At 32.2% G+C, this 22,557-nt stretch overlaps 1 protein-coding gene across 1 annotated transcript; it reads left to right on the top strand.

Moving 5' to 3' along the window:
* Positions 1-18,504: 18,504 nt before the first annotated feature.
* LOC113390987 (histone-lysine N-methyltransferase SETMAR-like) lies at positions 18,505-19,653 on the top strand. Its single transcript, XM_026626974.1, has 2 exons — positions 18,505-18,605; positions 18,789-19,653. Exons 1-2 carry the CDS (start codon positions 18,505-18,507, stop codon positions 19,651-19,653), a joined length of 966 nt encoding a protein of 321 aa, XP_026482759.1.
* The last annotated feature ends 2,904 nt before the right edge of the window (positions 19,654-22,557 follow it).

Genomic DNA, 22,557 nt, shown 5'->3' with positions numbered 1-22,557 from the left:
ACAGGAATTTCCTTACATCCTGTTGAATGTTTACAATGCATGCCTTGTGACCGGAACGTTCCCTTCTGTCTGGAAACGACAAAGACTCGTCCTTCTCGACAAAGGAAAGGGACCTCCGATAATAGCTTCATCATACAGACCACTGTGTATGCTGGATATAACTGGGAAGCTGCTTGAAAAACTTATCAAAGCCAGACTTCGAAAAGATGTTGAATCCTCCGGAGGTTTCTCCTCAAGCCAGTACGGCTTCCGGAAAGGGCGATCAACCATCGATGCAATCAAAGAAGTTGTAGAAACCGCAACAAAGTCGTGGGCTGGCAGCCTAAAGTCTAGGAAAATTTGTATACTTCTCACGTTGGACGTGAAGAATGCTTTCAACAGCGCATCGTGGAAGGATATACTGGAGGCGCTGGAGAAGAGATTCCGGGTGAAAGATGACATCTTGACAATGGTGGACAGCTACCTGGACGATCGAGTACTCATCGTTGAAACCACTGAGGGAACAGTGAGCCGCAATATAACAGCTGGTGCACCACAGGGTTCGGTTATGGGACCTGATCTGTGGAACGCTGACTATGACGAGCTGTTCGAAATTCCCTTACCCCCGCAGGTGCATCTCACAGGGTTTGCGGATGATGTCGCAGCTACTATTGTGGCAGACAGCGTTGAAGAGGCCGAGGTACTGGTCGATTTCACCATCGAAGCCGTCGCGGCCTGGTTGGACCAGCACCATCTGAAGCTAGCCAAAGAGAAAACGGAGATGGTAGTCCTAACACGCCAAAAATGGTTCCCAGAACCGTTTAGTACAATCATCGACGGGCTAACACTGACGTCTACAAAGTCAGTCCGCTATTTGGGCGTTCAGTTAGATGCAAAGCTGACATTCCGTGAACACTTGGAACGCACGTGTACAAGGGCTAGCAAGACTGTGTCTAGTCTATCGAGAATCATGGCCAATACTATCGGCCCACGTGCCAAAAAGAGAAGAGCTCTCCTGGAGGTGGTTCACTCAGTCCTGCTTTACGGAGCGGAAATCTGGGCGCATACATTACAACAGAAGACGTATCGTAAGAAACTGGCAGCAGTGCAGCTTAAAAAAAAAAAAAACACACACACACACATACATCCATTTTTTCTAAGGTATGCCAAAATGTTCAGAAACCTTTGAAACGTAAAGATATATAAAAATTTTCATTTTCGATTTTTTTGCGATTACTATAACTTGCCCTACGGGAAGTTAATAAACATCCGTTATCATTATCAATTTGTTGTTTACCCACATATTCATTAAACAATTACTAAATAGTGTTCAATATAAATAATGCCACATTGTTTACCAATTTAGTAGTGAACCCCTTTGGGGTTCGCAATGAATAATTTAATTAATAAGTCCGCCAATGTAATCGCCGACGATTCACATACTAGTTCTGAATTTTTTTCAGAACAGTTACGTAAACAATCTGCAAATTTAACTAATGCATCAACAAACTTAATAATTAATACTCCCATACAGTCAACAAGTGTAATGAAAGTTGAAGCGGAATCTAGCAATTCGAATAAAAACAAATGACATTGTTTTCATTTACTACTGAATTTTTATCATTAGTTTGATTGGAATTTGCCTCTTCAATTAAATCTGCTATTAACTTTTTATTTATACTTTCCGATCTATCATTTCCCAAGGGGCCCCCGAGCCAGGGGGCCCCCCAACAAACACAATCAGAAAGCAAAACAATATTTAAAAAAAAAAGAATAATTTTACCGTAGTTTGCATTTACTTTTATTATCGAGCCTTATTGAACTTCAACGTGTAAGCTAACGTTTTAAGAGAATTGAAATTTGCTGCAATATTTCTGCAAGCTCTAGCAATCAATTTATTCAATAAAGTTTTTGCACATTCGATAAGCTAATATTCTTGTCAACAAATTTACAAAACTAATCCAGATGGATTGCAATAACTATTTCAAAGAACAAAAGACAAAAGATAATGAAGCGTTATTATGACGAGTTATTGCAAGTTATTATGATGAGTTATCACAAGATGAGAGAATTTTGGACCTGTAATTTCACAAACCAAACAAAGATTTCAAAAAATTTGCGAAGTAAATAGTAACATTTGTCTTTTTGAAATGGAGAATTAATAAACGTTTCCGGAAATCTGTCGACTGAATTACTGTAAAGAAATACAATAAAAAAATCTCATAAGATCATGACCAATTGATGGCTCCAAAAATAGGTTTGAATTTAAAAATCTAAGAAATGTGATGGAAGCATCCAGTCTTCGAACGAAAAAACGTGCATTTTTTTTGGCTCCTCCAATTAAAATAGCAACTGCTAGAAGAAATGTTTAAAATTGAAACTAATTAAAATTTACGTAAAAACTTTGGGACAGAAATGTCTACCAGACCTGTACGTTCCTAGTGACAGAATCTTTATATAATTTAAAGATCATTAAATAATTTAATTTTTCAAAAAATTTCAAAGAAAGTGAATATAGAATAGAATATAGAGATATCTGGAAACATTTGTGAAAAATTCAGAAAATGAAAGAAAATGAGAGAAAATGAGATACATAAATAATAAGAATAATAAATAGATATTCTTTGAATTTTATAAATTTTTATATTTTGTAAAAAAAAATCTTCTTGAGGGGGGCCCCGAAACAAATTCTGATACGGGGCCCCGCCAAGGCATGCTACACCCCTGATTTGAGCGCAATGTTCACTTATAGAGCAATTGTTATATTTTGTTGATAGATGTTTATGAAATGATCCATGGGCGTTTAAAATCATCTCAATTATGCAATTATCTGATTCAAAATCTTTTGTTATAATTTAAAAAGTACAATACATTTGCTTCAGTTTTAGGTGAAAATAATATAAAAAATAGATGCATTTTGCTCTTTGAAACCTGCCCATCTATCTGGGTTGATCAGAGGCCAAGAAACATGAGTACATATCTAATAATTAATATCTAACAATCTATTATCTTACAATACTGTTTTATGAAATAATTGAAACTTTTACCCGATGTTGTTTCATTAGGACTGCCTGCAAACATGTGCGCCCGAATTTTTTGAATACTCCAATTGTTTCTATCTTCTGTCAAAGACAACTTCTTCGGATATATATCATCTGACCAAAGACTTGGATCAAGCAACTTCTTAAAAACTAAAAAATAGATAATTAATTTGTTTATTTAAGTTAAATATATTTATACATATGGGGCGTCCATTAATCACGTGAGCGAGTTTTTTATTTTTGCGCTATTTGTGATGGTCGATGTAAATTTATTCATTGTTGGTTCTGTACATAACGCACGAGTATGACGTCTAACAGAAGTGAATAATTACCTCAACGATGAACATAAATTCCCGAACGAATCTCATCTAGTCGGTGATGCAGCTTACCCTCTTCACAAACATTTACTTACACCATATCGAGATAATTTCAGAACACGCAGATGAGCATACTAGAGAGCTGATGGAGAGAATAACCGAAGCCTGTGATATCAGTATGACTCGTAAGCATGGCATAAATCAAAGACAATCTGGGCACTGGTGGACTGAAGAAATCAACTCTCTTCGTAAAGAGTGCCTAAAGAAAAGAAGGATCTCTCAGTGAGGATATAGTCTTACTAATTCTGCACAACTGGTAGTGGAATATAAACTAGCACGTCGGCAACTAAATAAAGCTATCAAAGATAGTAAAGTTAGGTGCTGGAAGGAACTTCTGGATGAAGTCGAGGAAAACCCATGGGAAAGACCTTATAAGACTGTAATGTCTCGCCTCAAAAGCCAACCAATACCTTCACCAACTTGCCCACGACTATTGAATAAAATAGTAATTACTTTGTTTCCACAACAACCTAATTTAAACTACCAGTTACCACAGGTAGAACTGAATAATATTCCACCTATAACACTGCAAGAACTAATGCAAGCTTGTCATCGCGTTGGAAATAGTAAGGCACCGGGTTTAGATGGAATTCCTAATATTGCCTTAAAAACATCAATTATGACATCTCCGACAATGTTTCTTAATGCATATAATACATGCCTAAAAGAAGGGGTTTTTTCCACGAAAATGGAAACAGCAAAGATTAGTGCTTATTACCAAAAGAAAAAAAACACCAGATGAACCATCATCCTACCGTCCAATATGCATGCTGGATACAGCGGGTAAAATTTTTGACAGAAGAATATAATATAACAGGAGGTGTGCCGCAAGGCTCTGTTCTAGGCCCATTGCTGTGGAATATTATGTGTGATGGCCTATTGAGACTAGAGATTCCAGAATGTGTGAAACTAGTAGCATATGCAGACGATGTTGCCACAGTAGTTGTCTCCAAACAAATTGATGACATCGTAAGTCTATTCGATATTACATCCAGAAAAATTTATCGGTGGATGGGAACAATGAATCTCCAATTAGCACAACAAAAAAGTGAAGCTGTTCTTATCACTAGTAGAAAAACAATAGAGACCATCAAGCTAAAGATAGGAAACATTGAGATCACGTCAAAATCTCACATCTGTTACCGTGGCGTAATGCTTGATGCTCGTTTGAATTTCAATCAATAAGTGGAACACGTTAGTGCTAAGGCGTCAATAGTTAGGACGAAACTTGCTCGACTGATGCCTAATAGTGGAGGTCCTAAACAATCCAGAAGGATATTACTATCGTCAGTTGTTACTTCTGTGCTGATATATATGGTATCTCCATATGGGCTGATGCTCTTAAATCTCAAAAATCGAGGAGAATAGCAGGGCCCTTTTATCGTCTCAGTGGTATAAGAATTGCTTGCGCATTTCGCACAATATCGGCGGAAGCAGTGTGCGTCATTTCAGGAACTGTGCCTCTCTTAGTCTTAGCAGAAGAAAGATGGACAATTTACCATAGAAGACATCAACAACTGAGTCCTGAAAAGTTGAGATTAGAAGAATGGCAGAACAGCATTGACCGATGGCAGCAACTGTGGGATGTCGCAGTGAAGGGCAGATGGTCGCATCGTCTCATTCCTAACATCAAAGTCTGGCTAAGTCGCAAGCATGGCGAAGTAAATTATAATACTACGCGGCGGTTTCCGTGGGGACCAGAGGCAAGGGCAAAGTGGAGGTTTTAGTCGGTATTATACCAGGGCGGTATCGAGTCCGACATACCCAGACAGAAAACGGGTCTGGGATGCATAAAGGCATTTCCTTTGCTATACAAAAAAACCATATCGAGATAATGGGCACTTATCAGCAAGACAAAAAAATTAAATTTTTTGTTCTCGACATGAATCGAACTGATTTAATTCCTGAGTACATAATCGCTTGTTGTGTCATGCTTAATATATGTTTATTAAAAAACGATCAATTTCCGGTGGAGGAAGTAATAGAACAAAATGGAAACATAAATGGAATTTATTATAATAGAATTTTACCTGCTGCTGGTGTTGGTAAACGAAATCGTATATATGAGCAATTAATTATAAGAAATGTTTGATGAAAGCAACTATAAGTCATTTCAATAGATAAAAATTACAATCATGAGAAATGAACATGAACAAACTAAGAGAAGATTGTTATAATTATATACATAAGAAAATTGTAAATTAAATTATATTATACATTTAATTAATTATTGTACATGAGTGAATTAATTATTGGATGAAATGAAATTAAATCAATTCTTTTTTTTGGTTATTATATTTAAAAGTATAAAATTTAATTGTTTTGAATTTTATTCAGAAAAATAAAAAAAAATGTTATTCTGAGTATTGGAAGCCATTATCTTCAAGTCCAAGCCCGACTTCATAAAGAGCAGTCTTTAAGCATAATCATGTTAATTAGAATTATTAGAATTAGAATTAGAATTAGCTTTAACAAGCTTTTCTAATAACTCTAAAGCTTGTTGTTTATATTGATTTGACCTTTTAGCTTTTTGTTTTTTAAATGCCATGAATTCTCTTAAGAGACGCTCCTTATTTTGTTCGCTTATCTTTCACCCCTCTTCAAATGCAGCAATTAAATCACTAGCGGGAGTACTTTTTGCTTCTTTTTCTGCGAAAAAAAAAATATTCTTATTAGCGTAGAGAAATCTTCAAAACAAATTAAATATCCTTTCGGTTTGCTTCATTATCCATATTACTGCTACTCATGGCTCGAATAATAGAATTTTCTACACCAAAATGTACATAAAACCCCCCACTAATGTGTCTGAGAAGGTTAGCACTATGTAAGGTAATATTTTGATCATTTATCCAATAACGCAAATCTTCCTGAAGGGTTGAAGACTCAGTGGATGAAAAGTCAATGGTTTTGTCTGATAGTTGCAAATTTCTATCAATATCAGATTATTCAAAACTAATATTTGAAGACGTTGAAGACATATTTGAAAATTCAACGATCTCTATATTAGCCACTGTATTTTCTATATGATTCTTGCTTGCACTTACACCGATACTAAGTGTAGAATGTAATGTAACCACTTGTTGATCCAAAAGTCTTTTATATCATTGCACTTTTTGCGCAACTATCTGTTGAATTCTGCATTTGCACAACATAAAATTTCTTATAAATCCTTTAACGGTTTGCGTGTCTTTAATTTGTGCTGATCCATTATAATTATTCTATTTAAAATAATTTAACTCGCTGCCTGCTCTAGTAAACACTTGACAATTCTATAAAATCATGGCGTCATGAAATCTCTATTTTCCTTGTCGAAAGTTTGCAAGTCGATCACTTCACGCATCTTTGACTCACTACATTTTCGTTTCGTAAATCGTTGTGCTTCGAATAGGTTGGTCAATCACAGTAATCCAAAGAAATCTTTTTAATCATCGTCGTTAGCAGGTATTTTCAATTAATTTTTGTCGTTTGATTCATACATCAATTGTTAAGGAAATTTCAGCAAGTTTGATTATTCTGATTTCGAAGATTTTCGAATGTTTATGTAACCTCTTTACGATGGCTTTTCAGAATGTATACACACGCGGTGATGAATTTCATTAATGAATGTAATAGGTCAGAGGTGCGTGTTAATAAAACGTTAATGATAAATGATGTTACAAAGTGTTGGTGTCCTCCAAAGCATATTATATCAAAATCTTCTCTAATAATGAAAAAAAGTTTACCCGACAGTACTTGGACAAAGGAGGATGCGAGTGTTTTGCATTATTTCGGTAAGTGCACTTCTTAACTAAATATAAATGTAGATTTTTTTTAAATCTATTTTACCATTGTATAGATTCATATTATAAAGCGAGAAAGTTTGCGCAAGACAGTGACTATACATCGGCTGAGGAGAATCTTGGCAAAGGGTTTCATTTAAAGAAACCCAACAGCCAATATCAGTCTAATGAAGAAGAATATAGTACGTATAAAAACCTACATATTTAAATGCAATAGAATATATATTTTTGAAAGAATAAAAAATAATCTTTCAGACTTTGATCCTAACCAACAATTGTTGCTGGATCTCGAATCACCGAGGAGTTCAACAAGCATCAATTGCCTAACTACTTCCAATGTAGAAGAACTGAGCCCTTTACCCTTATCTCTTCTCACAGGGATAAATCATGACGTTGGGTTGTGTAAAACTTTTGAGGATCAAGGAACACAAAACGATATGGATTGGTTTGCAGAAAAGCTAGAGCAAATAATAGTGAGGATAAATATAAACTTAGAGAAGCAGTGCATAAAAACAGATTTTATACTAAGGGAGCTTGCCATTTTGAACACTATAATCAAGTACTGCAGTTGTCCTACATTGACATCTAATCAAAATAATGGTAATGCATTCGATTCCTTGTTTCCGCTTGGTGCCGAAGACGATATTACATGCTATGAAGAATTTTTAAAATATGAAACATATGTTGCAGAATTGGTAAACTATAATTGCACCTTGAGAGATATTGAAATAAAATAATTTGGTAGTAATTATGTTTTAATGTTTTGTTTTTAGCAAAGCTATGTTAGAAAAATTGGTAGAAAAACTACTGCAGAAAATATAAGAAATATATTGAAAAAAGTTTTCACTAAAGAATTGGCAGCGGTATGTTTCTGGTATGGCCGGAGAAGAAATATGCCAGGTAAACAAACTGAAAATAATGGAAGTGATTAAAGGTAATTTAACTTCAATTTATTTCAATTAATGTTTCTAACCCCTGTTTGGTTTTATTTTAGACACAATAATTAACAACACTCCTGGATTTACTGAAGCTAATTTTGTTCAAATAGTTGTAGAATGGTTTCGCTTTGGAAAACAAAGACTGCAAAGAGAGCAAAATAAGAAGGCCATAATATTGATAATTCTTTTTAAGTTTATCATTTTATTGTAAATGCTGCTATACAATTTCTGTGTAGTTGTTATATATTGTTGATCATTAAGTAATTAATATTGATCATTACTTTTAAGTTTATCATTTTATTGTAAATGATCCTACACAATTTCTGTGTAGTTGTTATATATTGTTGATAATTAAGTAATTCATATTGATCGTTTCTTGTAAATTTATCATTCCATTGTGAATACTTTTTTTAGTTACTTATAATTGTAAAATTATAATACTTATTATTATATATAATAAAATTAATACATTTATAAAAAAATAATTGTTATGTAAAAATGTTTGTGATATATTTGAAAATATATTTTGTACTTTGTATGTTTTTTTCTCATTTTAATATAAGAAATTATTTAGGTATTCTTATTTTGAATTACGTATGCAAACCATATCTAGGAATAATACCAGCGGTTAATTTATATACTGTACGAGTGCTGCCTCCTTCAGATCGCCGAAAAAATTAAAATTGAGGTAATGTCAAAAGACCTGCGATAGCAATCTATTATTTATGTTTACTTATCTATGTTGTACATAAACGTTGATCTGTACTACAATATAAGTTCAATTGTACAGTGAAAGCATTGACATATTTCAACTTACCCTCAATTTTGAAAATGAATATGTGTAGATGTTATTACACAAAGTTAAAGATGTTATTCTTCTAATTGAACTGTATCAGGAAATAAATTTATTATGGAATCCTAAAATACCCGCATTATAACAACAAGAAGCAGAAAGATGATGCGTGGGAAAATATCGCCAAAATGTTTAAAAAAACAATGAATGAAGTGAAACAAAAAATGGCGATCTTTAGGGGTCCTACAGAAAGGAAAGGAAAAAAGTTAAAGATTCGCTCGGCACCGGCAAAGGTTAGTTCTTACATAAACAAATGACAATATTTCATGATTCTATAACAATATACTCTAGTTGTAAGTGGCATTTTGCCTAAAGGCAAATTACATAAACTTTTCGATACTTACACATTATCAACTTAATCTTGAGCAATTGGGATTCACTAAAAATTAATGAAGACGATTTGCAATGAATATTCATAACATATATATTGGCATAAATTATATTAATTTCTTTTCATCTAATTAATGCGCTACATTTGTAATTTAATACAGTGAGAACGTAATCAATACCGACTTTCGAAAAACGGAATGTTCATATAATTCAACATAGATCATGATTAATATATTGCAAATTACACAACTTAAGTGGAATATACATGTGAGTTAATAATTTGTATAATTTTAGGTTTGGATTAAATTTATAATTCCGATTGGTTTGGATACCCTTATTTTTCTTTTTTGCACGAGCAAGACACTCCGAGGGGCTCAATAAATACAATTGAAGTACAGGTAAAAAAAGAGAGCGCGCAATGTACACACGCGATTGAAGTAAAACTTTTTTGCTATTGTACGAGATGGCATTTAAGTTAAAAATAGATTAATCTACATATAACAATTTTAAATTATGTTTATTAATAATATGGTAACATTAATCAAACATACAATTATTAATGTCAAACACTATACTGCTATTTCAAAACAATAAATTAATTTCATATTAATCAATTTAATCATACTTCAAATATTATATGGTTGATTTGAGAGAACTAAAGCTGAGACAAAATCAGGCAGCAAATTTTGTCAATATATAGAATAGAATAGAATAGAATAGAATAGAACTTTATTAAAATTCAATAGTTACAATTTAAGTCATTTACAATACATAATTATTCTAAAAATTCATTTATAAAATAATAGCGATTATTTAGTAAATAATTTTTAACAATATTTTTAAAGGTGAATCTTGTTTTGCATCTCCATCCATCAGGTAGCTTATTATAGATCTTGGCACCCAATGTAGTTCTTAGCGATGATTTGAGTTTGATTTTTGGACATATCGCTGCATTTTTATTCCGCGTATTGTGGTCGTGGACATCACTTCTCAATAAATGATTAGTTTTATCCGCATGCACCGCAATAGCTTGTTGCCAAATATAAATGTTTGTGACAGTCAAAATTTTGTGTTTTATGAATAGCGGCCTGCAAGACTCCCGAGGTGAGACTCCTTCTATTGCTCTAACCGCCTTCTTTTGTAGATCCATAACTTTAGAAGTGTGTGCACTATATCCCCAAGCTAATATTCCGTATGAAAGTACAGAATGGAACATAGCAAAGTAGGTTTCCCTGGCACATTCCTGGTTTATTATGGATCTAATTCTTCTAATGGCATAAATGGCTTTCGAGAGCCTTGCGCATAGCAACTCTATATGTTTGGCCCAGGTCAGCAAACTATCCATTGTTAGTCCCAAGTATTTGACTTCACCGCCTTGAAGTTCAACATGTCTTCTACTAGCTGTAAAATTAATAGAAACAGTTTTATTTTTATTCAGAACAATTTTATTGGCGAGGAACCACTCTTCAGTTTGTTTATAAGCATTTTGCCTCTTTTCATTCATAACTTTTATGTCTTTGCTTGCAACTGCCAGTGCCGTATCGTCTGCAAACTGAGTCGAATGGCAATTCAAGTTGGAGGACAGATCATTCACAAATATTAAGAATAGTAGCGGACCTAAAATACTGCCTTGGACAATTCCAATATCTGGTACTACTTCTGCATTACTGAGCTTATATTGCCAGTCGACGAATTGTTGACGATTCGTGAAGTAGGATTGCATCAGCGTTAACGGAACACCTCTCAGTCCATAATATTCAAGTTTTTTCAGAAGTATTTTGTGTGGTACGCAATCGAATGCCTTACTAAGGTCACAGAACAGCGCACCGCAATGTTCATGATTCTCTAAAGAATCTTGTATGAAATTTAGAAAATTTACTATGGCGTCGATCGTATTCAACCCCTTTCTAAACCCAAATTGACTGTTGTTTGAATAGTTATTGGCTTCAAAGAAATTTAGTATTCTTGAGGCCAACAACATTTCAATCAGTTTAGAAAATACAGGCAGTATGGCGATTGGCCGATAATTGGATGCATCTTGGCGGTCTCCGGATTTATACATTGGAATGATTCTCGCCAGTTTCATTTTGTCTGGAAACTGTCCTGTAGCGAATACACTGTTCACGATTGCACAGAGCGGTGAAGCTATATACTCGGCTACTGGTTTGATCATTTTAGCGTTTAGTCCAAAAGCGTCAAGTGATGTCTTGTTTTTCATCTGTTTAATCGCTGTAACAATTTCTTCTGGAGATGTTGGCCTCAGGAACATACTTCGCCCACTGACATATACCTTAGCTAAATAAGCTTCGGGTCTAGTCTTTGCGTCGAGCAAGCCCTTGGTTAGATTGACAGCTACATTCCTGAAGAAATGATTAAATTCGTTTGCTGATGGCGTACCAATTCCGATATTATTTAAATATTTTTGACCTGTTTCTTGTTTTATTATATTCCATATAGTTTGTTGTTTATTATCTGATTTAACTATATTCATTACATTACTTTGTTGACGTTCCATTTCCATCTTATGGTTATATAGCCTTTTATAATGTTCAAAGTATTGTTTCAGATCAATTCGCTGTGACTGTTTAAAAGCATCATATAGAAAATCCACAAGTTCTTTGAGATTTCGTAGATTGTCTGACTGCGCCGAAATTTTGTTTTTGTTTATCAATATGCGTTTGTAAGGAAACGCGTTGTTTGCTATCTGTTTGAAAATGTTCAGAAAAATATTGAATTGTTTGTTGCTATCTTCAGTCTGGTCCAGGCAATTCCAGTTAACTAGAGAGAGTTGTTTTTTGAAGTATTCCATGTTTTTTTCATTTATTTTTCTTATTATGCGAAAGTTCGCGTTGGTAGAAGAAGTTTTGAGATTCATAATCAGTGCTTCATGGTCGGAGATCGAACATGATAAAGTATCAATTATGAATTGGTCCGATTGTAAGTTTGTGAATGCATTATCGATATATATATATATATATATATATATATATATATATATATATATATATATATATATATAGAGTGGGGCCAATTTTTGCATATTGAGGCACTTCGCTAATTTAACTTTTTACATCATTTGAAACTGAATATTATAAAAAAAAGCATAACCCGCAAATGAATTTAAAGCCAGCGAAAAATTTAAAACATTTTTTAATTTAAAGGAAAAATGGAAAAATCTCATGAAAAATATATAATGACATATATCGAGTTATACATAATTTTATTCGTAATTTTATTCTGCATCTTGCGTACGAACAAAGTTTTTTCGCATCTTTTATGGTTTAGAATCTAAACCATAAAAGATACGAAAATTAGATTGAAGATTGAAGAAAAGATTAGAAAATTAGATAGTATAGAGCAGAGGTGGGGAACCTTTTTGCCATTAGAGGCCACACTTAAATTAGGCAGCAATAAAAGAGGCCGCATAAGCTGATCGACCTAAAAAAGTGCCTGTTGTGAAATTATTATTGTTTTTTATGGTTTTAACAATTTATTGCATTATATAGAAAAAGTAAATAAAATACTTCAAAATTTTAAAAAATGTCGAGATGTAAAATTTCTGGGTGTCGAAGGAAATCGAACGAAATTTCATTCACTTGTCTTGAAGAAATTTCATTCATTCTTCTTGAACAGTTGGTATGTTCCGAACGTATGTAATGAGATAAAATCGACTTCGTTTTGATAAAATCAAATTTTAGTCTGTTTCAATTTCATTTAAACATTCATTTTTTATATAAAAATGATATTAAAGTCTTTTGTTTTGAATTTGATTTCCATATTCTTATTGTTACATAATTATTTAAAATTAAAAAAATATATATTTTTCTTATACCATTGAATTCACTGATTTTTATTTTGCAAAGTAAGGTGTTAACGGTTAATTTAGGGAATTTCGGGCTTTGGAAAAAACAGATTAAATTCATTTGTGAACTTTCGGTATGAATATTCCTGCTTGTTGTTATTCATGACAATAGTTATCATAACAAAAAAAAAGATTAATGCATTAAACCCAACGTTACTTCTTTCCAAAAGTAATATACCTAGACACTATTGACAGATATAATATTAATATATAATATAATATAATATAATATTAATAAATGATGTACCTACTCCATTTAGAAAATAATAATCTTTACACATGAAAATAAGCGTATTATTTGATAATATGTAAACTAACAATAATGAACGTGAAAGGAATATTTTAGTTAAAATATGTATTTATTATGCACAAAATGTATTGTTAATTTATATGTTGCATTTGAATTGTTCCCATTTCAAATACATATTTTGCCACATATTTGGACACGAGAAATAAAAAACTCCCGCAAATTATTAAATTTGTGATTTAAACAAAAAAGGTTTTTAAAATATTTGGCATACAAATAAAGTATCCGGAAATTAAGTTTAGTCAACTAGTTATTAAACCATGACGAGAAGATCAAAACTATCTCCAGATCAAAACTATCTCCAACTATTCAAGATTATATTAAAACAATAGAAGGTTTCTAAAATATTTGGCAGTAGATAAAGTATCCGAAAATTAAGTTTTACTCAACTCGTTATTTACACCAAGACTCTCTAGAATTTATTTTTGTAGTATTAGACGGAATTAATAATCGAATGCATCCATTCCATTTTTACTCTGGCAATTGTAAGCTTGATAAAACAGAAGATGCGATTGATTCGTTAAAACATTATTATTGTGTTAAGCTTCGGTCAAAGTCGTGTGTGAGTCTAGTTAGAATAAAGATATTCTAATTTCGTCTAATGTGAATACTTATGGATTTTTATTAAAAGAAGAAAGTAGCAGTTTACTTCATGTTAACAGATACATTACTGTTTTTTTTACCAACAAAATGTTGAATCTTGCTCGATGTGTAAGTCCCATATTTAGGCAACAGACAAGAGTGGGGATGATTATTGGCTAATAAGTGTTGAAGATCGCATTGGAGAATCTCTAGTTTTCTACTAGAAGTGAACATTATTTAAATAATCATTATATTTTTTGCTCAATTCATATTTTAAAAATGTGAATGTTAAACCACTTCAAATATAATATTAATATATAATATATATAATATAATATTAATAAATGATGTACCTACTCCATTTAGAAAATAAATCTTTACACATGAAAATAAGCGTATTATTTGATAATATGTAAACTAACAATAATGAACGTGAAAGGAATATTTTAGTTAAAATATGTATTTATTATGCACAAATGTATTGTTAATTTATATGTGCATTTGAATTGTTCCCATTTCAAATACATATTTTGCCACATATTTGGACACGAGAAGATAAAAAACTCTCTCAAAAATTCAAAATTGGATTAAAACAATAAAAGGTTTTTAAAATATTTGGCAGTAAAAATAAAGTATCCGGAAATTAAGTTTTAGTCAACTAGTTATTTAAACCATGACGAGAAGATCAAAACTATCTCCAACTATTCAAGATTATATTAAAACAATAGAAGGTTTCTAAAATATTTGGCAGTAGATAAAGTATCCGAAAATTAAGTTTTACTCAACTCGTTATTTACACTAAGACTCTCTAGAATTTATTTTGTAGTATTAGACGGAATTAATAATCGAAATGCATCCATTCCATTTTTACTCTGGCAATTGTAAGCTTGATAAAACAGAAGATGCGATTGATTCGTTAAAAATTATTATTGTGTTAAGCTTCGGTCAAAGTCGTGTGTGAGTCTAGTTAGAATAAAGATATTCTAATTTCGTCTAATGTGAATACTTATGGATTTTTATTAAAAGAAGAAAGTAGCAGTTTACTTCATGTTAACAGATACATTACTGTTTTTTTTACCAACAAAATGTTGAAAAATGTTGAATCTTGCTCGATGTGTAAGTCCCATATTTAGGCAACAGACAAGAGTGGGGATGATTAGTGGCTAATAAGTGTTGAAGATCGCATTGGAGAATCTCTAGTTTTTCTACTAGAAGTGAACATTATTTAAATAATCATTATATTTTTGCTCAATTCATATTTTAAAAATGTGAATGTTAAACCACTTGTTCCATTTTAAGAAAAAGACAAATTAAAGTTTGTAACACCAAGCGTGACCTACGCATTTTTTTTAGTTTAGTAGGCATGATAAACATCAATTCCATAAAATAATTATGTAACCTACAAGACAAAACCAAAACATTTGAATTTAAATTTTGTGTAGTGAATTTCGGTGGTAAAGGATTGAAAACGCGTGACCTCTATATGTTCTAAACAAATGGAAAACGAAGAAGAACAAACTTCTACTCTGGGAGAAATGAGAATGACTGAATTATTGCTCGATAGTAGCCCAGGTACTGAGAACAAAGAAGGAGAAGTGCCCGCTTCGAATCGAATTAGAATCGAATTTCCAGAAGAAACTTCTACTCGGCAACAAAGGAGAATGTCAAAACTATATCTCCGTTGTAGCCCAGAAAAGGGACTTAAATATTTAAACGAATGGGCAAACCCATTCGAGCGGACAACATTGCATCGGACTCCAGAAAAGCAAGTGGAAATGCGTGAACCAATGAACGAAAGCCCAGAATTAATTCCCATGCCAGACATAGATAATTTAGACAACGACACAGATAGATCGGAAATGGAGCCGGTTGATGGCGATATATTACAGGCTGAGAGGAGCTTAAATCCCAGAACAAAGTTGTGTATGGTTACTGCAGTATCGTCTGCAGGCTCAACTAGCACAGTTAAAAAACGCCATTGTCGTCTAAGAGATCGGTTATTTGCAAATCGAAAAACCAATTAAACCCGTACAGTTAGTGAATGATCCTACAGATCATTTAAATAGAAAAACTTTAAAACTTATTGACGATTTGGTAAAAAAATAAGATTTCCAAATTACTAGGTTTTCCTGTGAAACTTTTCCATCGAAATTTTCCCAAACTTTATTGTCTCCCAAAAGTTCATAAACCAGATTTACCTCTTAGACCTATCGTTCCAGGCTTAAATTCACATCTAAGCAAACTTTTAAAATATATCAGCAACATACTTTCTAAGGTCGCCATTTTGTCTAAATTTCATGTTTCTAACTCTTTTAATGTAATTAATAATTTAAAAAAATTGATTATTCCGTCTGATTATTTGACGACGTTTTGATTTCGTTTTGCGACATCAGTTCCATGGAACTTAGCTCTTGATGATGTTTGTGATCGTTGGAGTGAAATCCAGCCTCATACTTCTATTGATTTGAATTGGTTTAAACACATTCTAAATTTTATTTTAAGCAATACTTATTTTTGTTTCGAGGATTGTTTGTTTTCTCAGAATTTTGGTTTACAAATCGGGTTTAGTATCAGTCCTCCATTGGCTGATAAAACTTTACAACTTTTAGAAAAATATGTTTAATCCAAATTACCTGTTCAACCCGTTTTTATTACAGATATGTTGACGATAGTCTCTTATGTTTAAAAAAAAATTAGATTTTTGAAACCCTAAATTATTTTAATTTTTTCAATTTGCAGTTTACTTTTGAACTTGAATGTGATAGCTCAATTAGTTTTTTAGATTTAAAAAACATCAAAAGTAATTCATACAACTGCATACTCACTGATTGATGTATCAAAAACCAACTTGGTCTCTGGTAGAAACATAAATTATTTTTCTTTTCATTCACGTTCAATAAAAATTGCCACTATTATCTCATTAACTGACAGAGTCATTTTACTCTGTGAAAAAACCTTTTGGGAAAAAAATTTAAATTTAATCCGTTCAGTTCTTTGTGAAAATTCTTACCATTTACATTTAATAAAGAATGTGATTAATAACAGGTTGAATTTAAAAAAAAAATAAATAATTTGCTTCACAGTCTGATAATTCTATTTTTGATGATTTTTCAAAACGTTCATAACGTTCGATTGTGTTTCATTTTCTAAGATATTCGAGGAGAAATTTCTTGAAGTTTATAGGTGTAAAGCATCGCAGACAGCTTACATACCAATTAAAGAAAATGTCATGATATAATTATGACAATGAAGAGAAGTGCCAGACGAATTATAAACAGTCATGAAATTGCCAGAGCTAAGCTAAAGGACGCTTGCAGTACAAACGTCATGAAAGAAGTTTCAAATGTTGTCAATTCAATAACTGCGACATTGATCAAATGCTAGATGAAAAAAACAGCCGAAACAGCCTAAGGGAAGAAGATACAACCTCGATGAAAAAGCACTGGGAATCGCATTGTACAAACAGAGTCCATCCTGTTACAAATATTGGAGGTCCTTTTCATCCTTACCTTACCTTTTTATCTAGTCCTTGGCTAATATTCCGATCAGCTCTGGTATCAACAAAAACTTTCATGGAGACTTTGCGTACTTCTGTTCTAAATTTGATTCCATCTAATGGAAACTGTGTTCTGATGTTTGACGAAATAAGCATTTCTGCAGGCATTGATTATGACGAGAGTAAGGATAACATAACAGGATTCGAGTAGGTTTCAGAGAGGAGACCAAAGTGTGCTGACCATGCTTTAGTGTTCATGAATAAAGGCATTCGTGGCCACTTTAAAACATGAGAGGCATTCTACTTTGTTGAAAGTAGTGTCAAAAGCGCTGAACTTAAAGTTTATATAAGAGACGATATATCAAGCCTGCAGGAAATTGGTCTCGATGTTGTAGCCACTGTATGTGATCAGCATGCTACAAATGTTGCCGCAATTAACTTGTTGCTTAACGAGACAAGAGCACAGTTTCTCAAAGAAGACAGAAGTTGCAAACTTCGAGGCTTTCTTGTTCGTGATTAGGAAATCATACCACTTTATGATTCGCCACATATGTTGAAATGTTTGAGAAACAGCTTTTCATCATATGATGTCACTTTCATTCAACGTAATCAACAAAAAGGGCATTCTGGAGCCATAAAATTTTTAACTTATATACTTTAAGTGAATAATTTTAACTTTGTAATTCAGTTTATATAATTCATATAAATATTAGATAACATTACAGTATTTATAATAATCTATCTGAAAACATTTAATATTCCTCGAACACTTTGTTACAATATCAGTGGAGTATTTATAAAATGAAATTGTTAAAAAAAATTAAGGGGGGCGCAAGATTTTTTTCATTAAAGCTGGGGGGAGAGGCGCTGTGCGACAAAATTTGTAAACCACTGCTTAAATCTATCCTTCAACTATATAGTCAATGATTTTAAATTTTGGCGCCATTAGATATATTTCTAATGTCGTCCAACCTGAACGAAGTAGAAGTGTCATGGTTCAACAAGAAATTTGTTCATTTTGGGATCGTACTTCGAGCCGAAAACATCATAATTACAAAAAGGTAAGTGTTAGTATTAGGGGGACCGGAAAGTAATGTTTCTGCGCATGCCAACATTTGATTGTCATTTGTCAGCTCATTGTTTGGTTCAGAGGCGTACCAAAGACATTGTGAGACATAGTGATTTCTTTACTTATAGACATTTGAATTACATTTTTTTTTTTGTAATTTTGGGTAAAATGGCAGCCAAATACCAGAAGAGGTACACATCCGGCATTGCATGCTCTTTGAGTTTCGCAAGGGAAATAACGCAACAGTTGCTACCAAAAACATTTGCGATGTTTATCCAAATGCACTGGACATTCGTAAATGCCAAAGGTGGTTTTCCAAGTTCAAATCGGGTAATCTTTCCCACTCGTATCGATCAGGAAGACCATCAGCGTTAGACAACGACGTGTTAAGGGCGGAAGTGGAAGCAAATCCGTGTCAGACGATCGAGGAATTGTCAAACAGTCTCAACCAACCTTGGTCGACCATCCAAGAACATTTGAAGCAGATTGGGAAAGTAAGCAGAGCAGGTGTTTGGGTCCCGCATAATCTGTCCGAACAGAATAAGGCTAACCGATCAATCACATGCAACTTATTGCTTCAACGACACAACACAGAAGCGTTTTTTGATCGCTTGATCACAGGAGATGAGAAATGGGTCCTGTATGATCACCCAAAACGCAAAAGGCAGTGGCTCTCTCCAAAAGAAAACCCTCGAAGTACTGCTAAGCCAGGTTTACACCCCAAAAAAGCGCTTTTGTGTGTTTGGTGGAGTATTCGCGGCATTGTTCATTTTGAATTACTGAAACCTGGACAAACTGTTACTGCAGACCTCTACAGAGAACAATTGCAGCGAGTAAATCATTCTTTAATTGAAAAGTGGGCAGCAATTGTCAACCGAAAAGGCGTCATTCTCCAACATGACAATGCAAGACCGCACTGCGCAAAGCGAACTCTAGAAAAAATTAATGAATTGGGGTGGGAGGTGCTGCCTCATCCACCATATTCGCCCGATGTTCACCATCGGATTTCCACTTATTCCGAGCGCTGCAACACTTTTTAAGTGGCAAAACATTTGCAAATTTGGATGATATCCAAAATGCCATCTCTAGATATTTTGCCGAAAAACCAATTAATTTTTATCGATCAGGGATTGAAAATTTACTCACTGGATGGCAAAAGGTTATTGACAATGATGGGGAATACATCATTGATTAAAAATAAAGACTCGTTAAAAATGTATGTGTTTGTAGTTTAGCGTAAGAAAACGACATTACTTTCCGGTCCCCCTAATATTATATCATGTTAAAAAAAACTAATTAATAAATATTAAAGCATATTTATTATCCATTCATAGGACTTGCGTTAATTGTTGAGAATTAAAAAAACATTGAAAATGTCCGATAACTTGAACATCCCTACATGTGAAATTTGTAGTAAAATTTTTACTTCAAAATACAACTTAAATAGACATAAAGTGATTCACATGGACGCATTACCATTTAAATGTAATGTTTGCCATAAAACATTTGCACAGAAAATGATATTAAAAAGACACGAAAAGGTCCATAGTTATGATCGTCCGTTTGAGTGTAATATTTGCTACGAATCCTTCAGAAAGAAGTTTTATTTAAACAGACATCTAAAAACTCATGCTGCTTATATGCCTTTTAAATGTAGTACATGCGATGAAATGCTTTTGTATAAAATCACATTGTTAAAACATAGAACAACACATGCCGTAGAACGCCCTTTTAAATGCCAAACTTGCAACAAAACATTTACAAGAAATTTTAACTTAAAACAGCATTCCAGAATACATTCAGAGGAACGACCATTTGAATGTAATTTATGCAATAAAAAATTCAAACAAAAGATGACATTAATAAAGCATAAAAAAATTCATTCGAATGAATATCCGTGTGAATGCAATTTCTGCAAAAAAGCATTTAAAACAAAGGGCAACTTTAAACAACATGTAAATGTTGATAAAGGCGAAAAACGGTTAAAATGTGGTACATGTGATAGAAGTTTTAGGCAAAAAATCGCCCTAAAAGAGCACGAGAAGGTTCATACAAATGAACGCCCTCATAAATGCAATACTTGCAACAAGACCTTCAAAACGAAATGGAATCTGACGCAGCATGAGAGAATTCATATGGACGAAAAACCCTTTAAGTGCGAAATATGTCAAAAGCAGTTCACGCAAAAAAAGACATTAAAACAATACCGAATAGTGCATCTCAAATAATAACTCCGATGATTGTGAATTTACCATCATTTAATTTATATTTATAATTTTCCAAGAATTAAATTAATTTATTATTAGTTATTTATTATTTACTTATGTATATTTATATATTATTTTCATATCTGTCAGACAGGGGTATGAGTGATTATGTAAAGTTTTCATTTTGTATATACATCTTATTTGACTGTATCATTATTATAATATGTATTATAATCAATATATCTTTATATAACAGTTTTATTTGAACAGTTGTTAAAAAAAATATTTCGAAATACATACTATTTATTTAAAATTATTAACAATTCTTTAATCGATTTGTTATTATGAAATATTGGTTTTCTTTCAGGAATATGTTTGACTATTCAATTAATTGAAAAAGCATTTTTATTAATACATTGAATTAGTTGTGGGATATTAATTGCAATTTATGCAATAAATATTTTAGTCACAAATCTGTTAATTTGTTTATTGTAAATAACAAATGTTTAAATAATCAATAATATAATATTGTAATTGTTTTTTATCATTTCAGTCAAAAATAAATATATATACAGTTCCAAGGTTTCAGGGACTAAAATATTTCTTGTCATCAGAGTAAAAATGCCTTTTAAATATATTTTATTTAAACCGTACTAGTTTTGTAAAAATCTGCAATATTTATTTTTACATTTGCTGATTTGATGTTTTATCGATGTTTCTAGTCATTCAGAATCGTTTCAGAACATAATAAAATTAGATTAGCTTAGAAATATACATAATTTTAAGAAATGTTCCTATTTATGATCTATTATTTTCTTCCTTTAATCCTAATCTTATATCCTAACAAATTTATATTTATTGATGAATTATATTTATGATTGAATTTTAATGAATTTGTATAAATGGATAACCTTTTACTGGACTAAAATATTATTTGTAAAATACTAAACGTACTGTGTTAGGCTACCTATGAGGTACAGACCATTTTGTAAACAAATCACTCAGTTTGCATCGAAACGGTGAATAGATTTGATAAAGCAGTGATATACAGTATTGTATTTCAAAAATAATTATTAGTTATTTTAAAAGTATTTTTAGCCTTTTTCTTTGCTATATAGTTTTGTTTTTTGAAAATAAAGGTGATTTTTGAAAATCTTAAACATTTTCATCAACATTGTTCTCAAACAATATACTACTGACTAATCAGTGGCATGTTCTAAATACGAGAAAAAAATGAGATTGTACAGTCTGATCAAAACCTTGTGCCTTAAGACAAATTACTAGAACTTCCCGTACCGTAATTAAACATTTGAAGAATGAAAATAATCAATAATTGTTTTGAAGATTTTCAAATAGATTATTTATTATAAATACATACTGTAAATTTATAAGTTCTTTTTAAATAGGGCGATGAGCGTATTTTATGAACAACTTATGTGTACGTCTAAAAGAGTCAATTTTTTATGAATTAGATTTTTTTGATAATGCTTCATAATCATTTTTTTTTAATTTTACAAAATTTAGTTTTTTTTGAAAAGGATAAAAAATTTCGAAAATTTGAATTTTTTGAAACTTTGAAACAATATTAAACGTTTGAAAAAAAAGCAATACAAAGACATTAAATGTAAATGAGGACCATGACATATCAACAGTAGATGTGAGAGATGCAATGGAAACATGAAACAAAAAATCTAAAAGTTCAGTCAATTTTTACCTATGCAAGAAAAACACTTTTGC

Source organism: Ctenocephalides felis, unplaced genomic scaffold (genome assembly GCF_003426905.1).
Source record: "Ctenocephalides felis isolate EL2017-DRISC unplaced genomic scaffold, ASM342690v1 CF-g0.4_SCAFFOLD_03722, whole genome shotgun sequence".
NCBI classification, from domain to species: Eukaryota; Metazoa; Arthropoda; class Insecta; order Siphonaptera; family Pulicidae; genus Ctenocephalides; species Ctenocephalides felis.
Note: the sequence above shows the minus strand (reverse complement) of the source record. Positions and strands in the feature narration are given on the sequence as shown.

Coding starts and splice junctions, on each gene's coding strand:
- LOC113390987 (XM_026626974.1), top strand. CDS start 18,505: ATGTCGTCCAACCTGAACGAAGTAGAAGTGTCATGGTTCAACAAGAAA. Junction 18,606..18,788: donor AACATCATAATTACAAAAAG/GTAAGTGTTAGT, acceptor GTAAAATGGCAG/CCAAATACCAGAAGAGGTAC.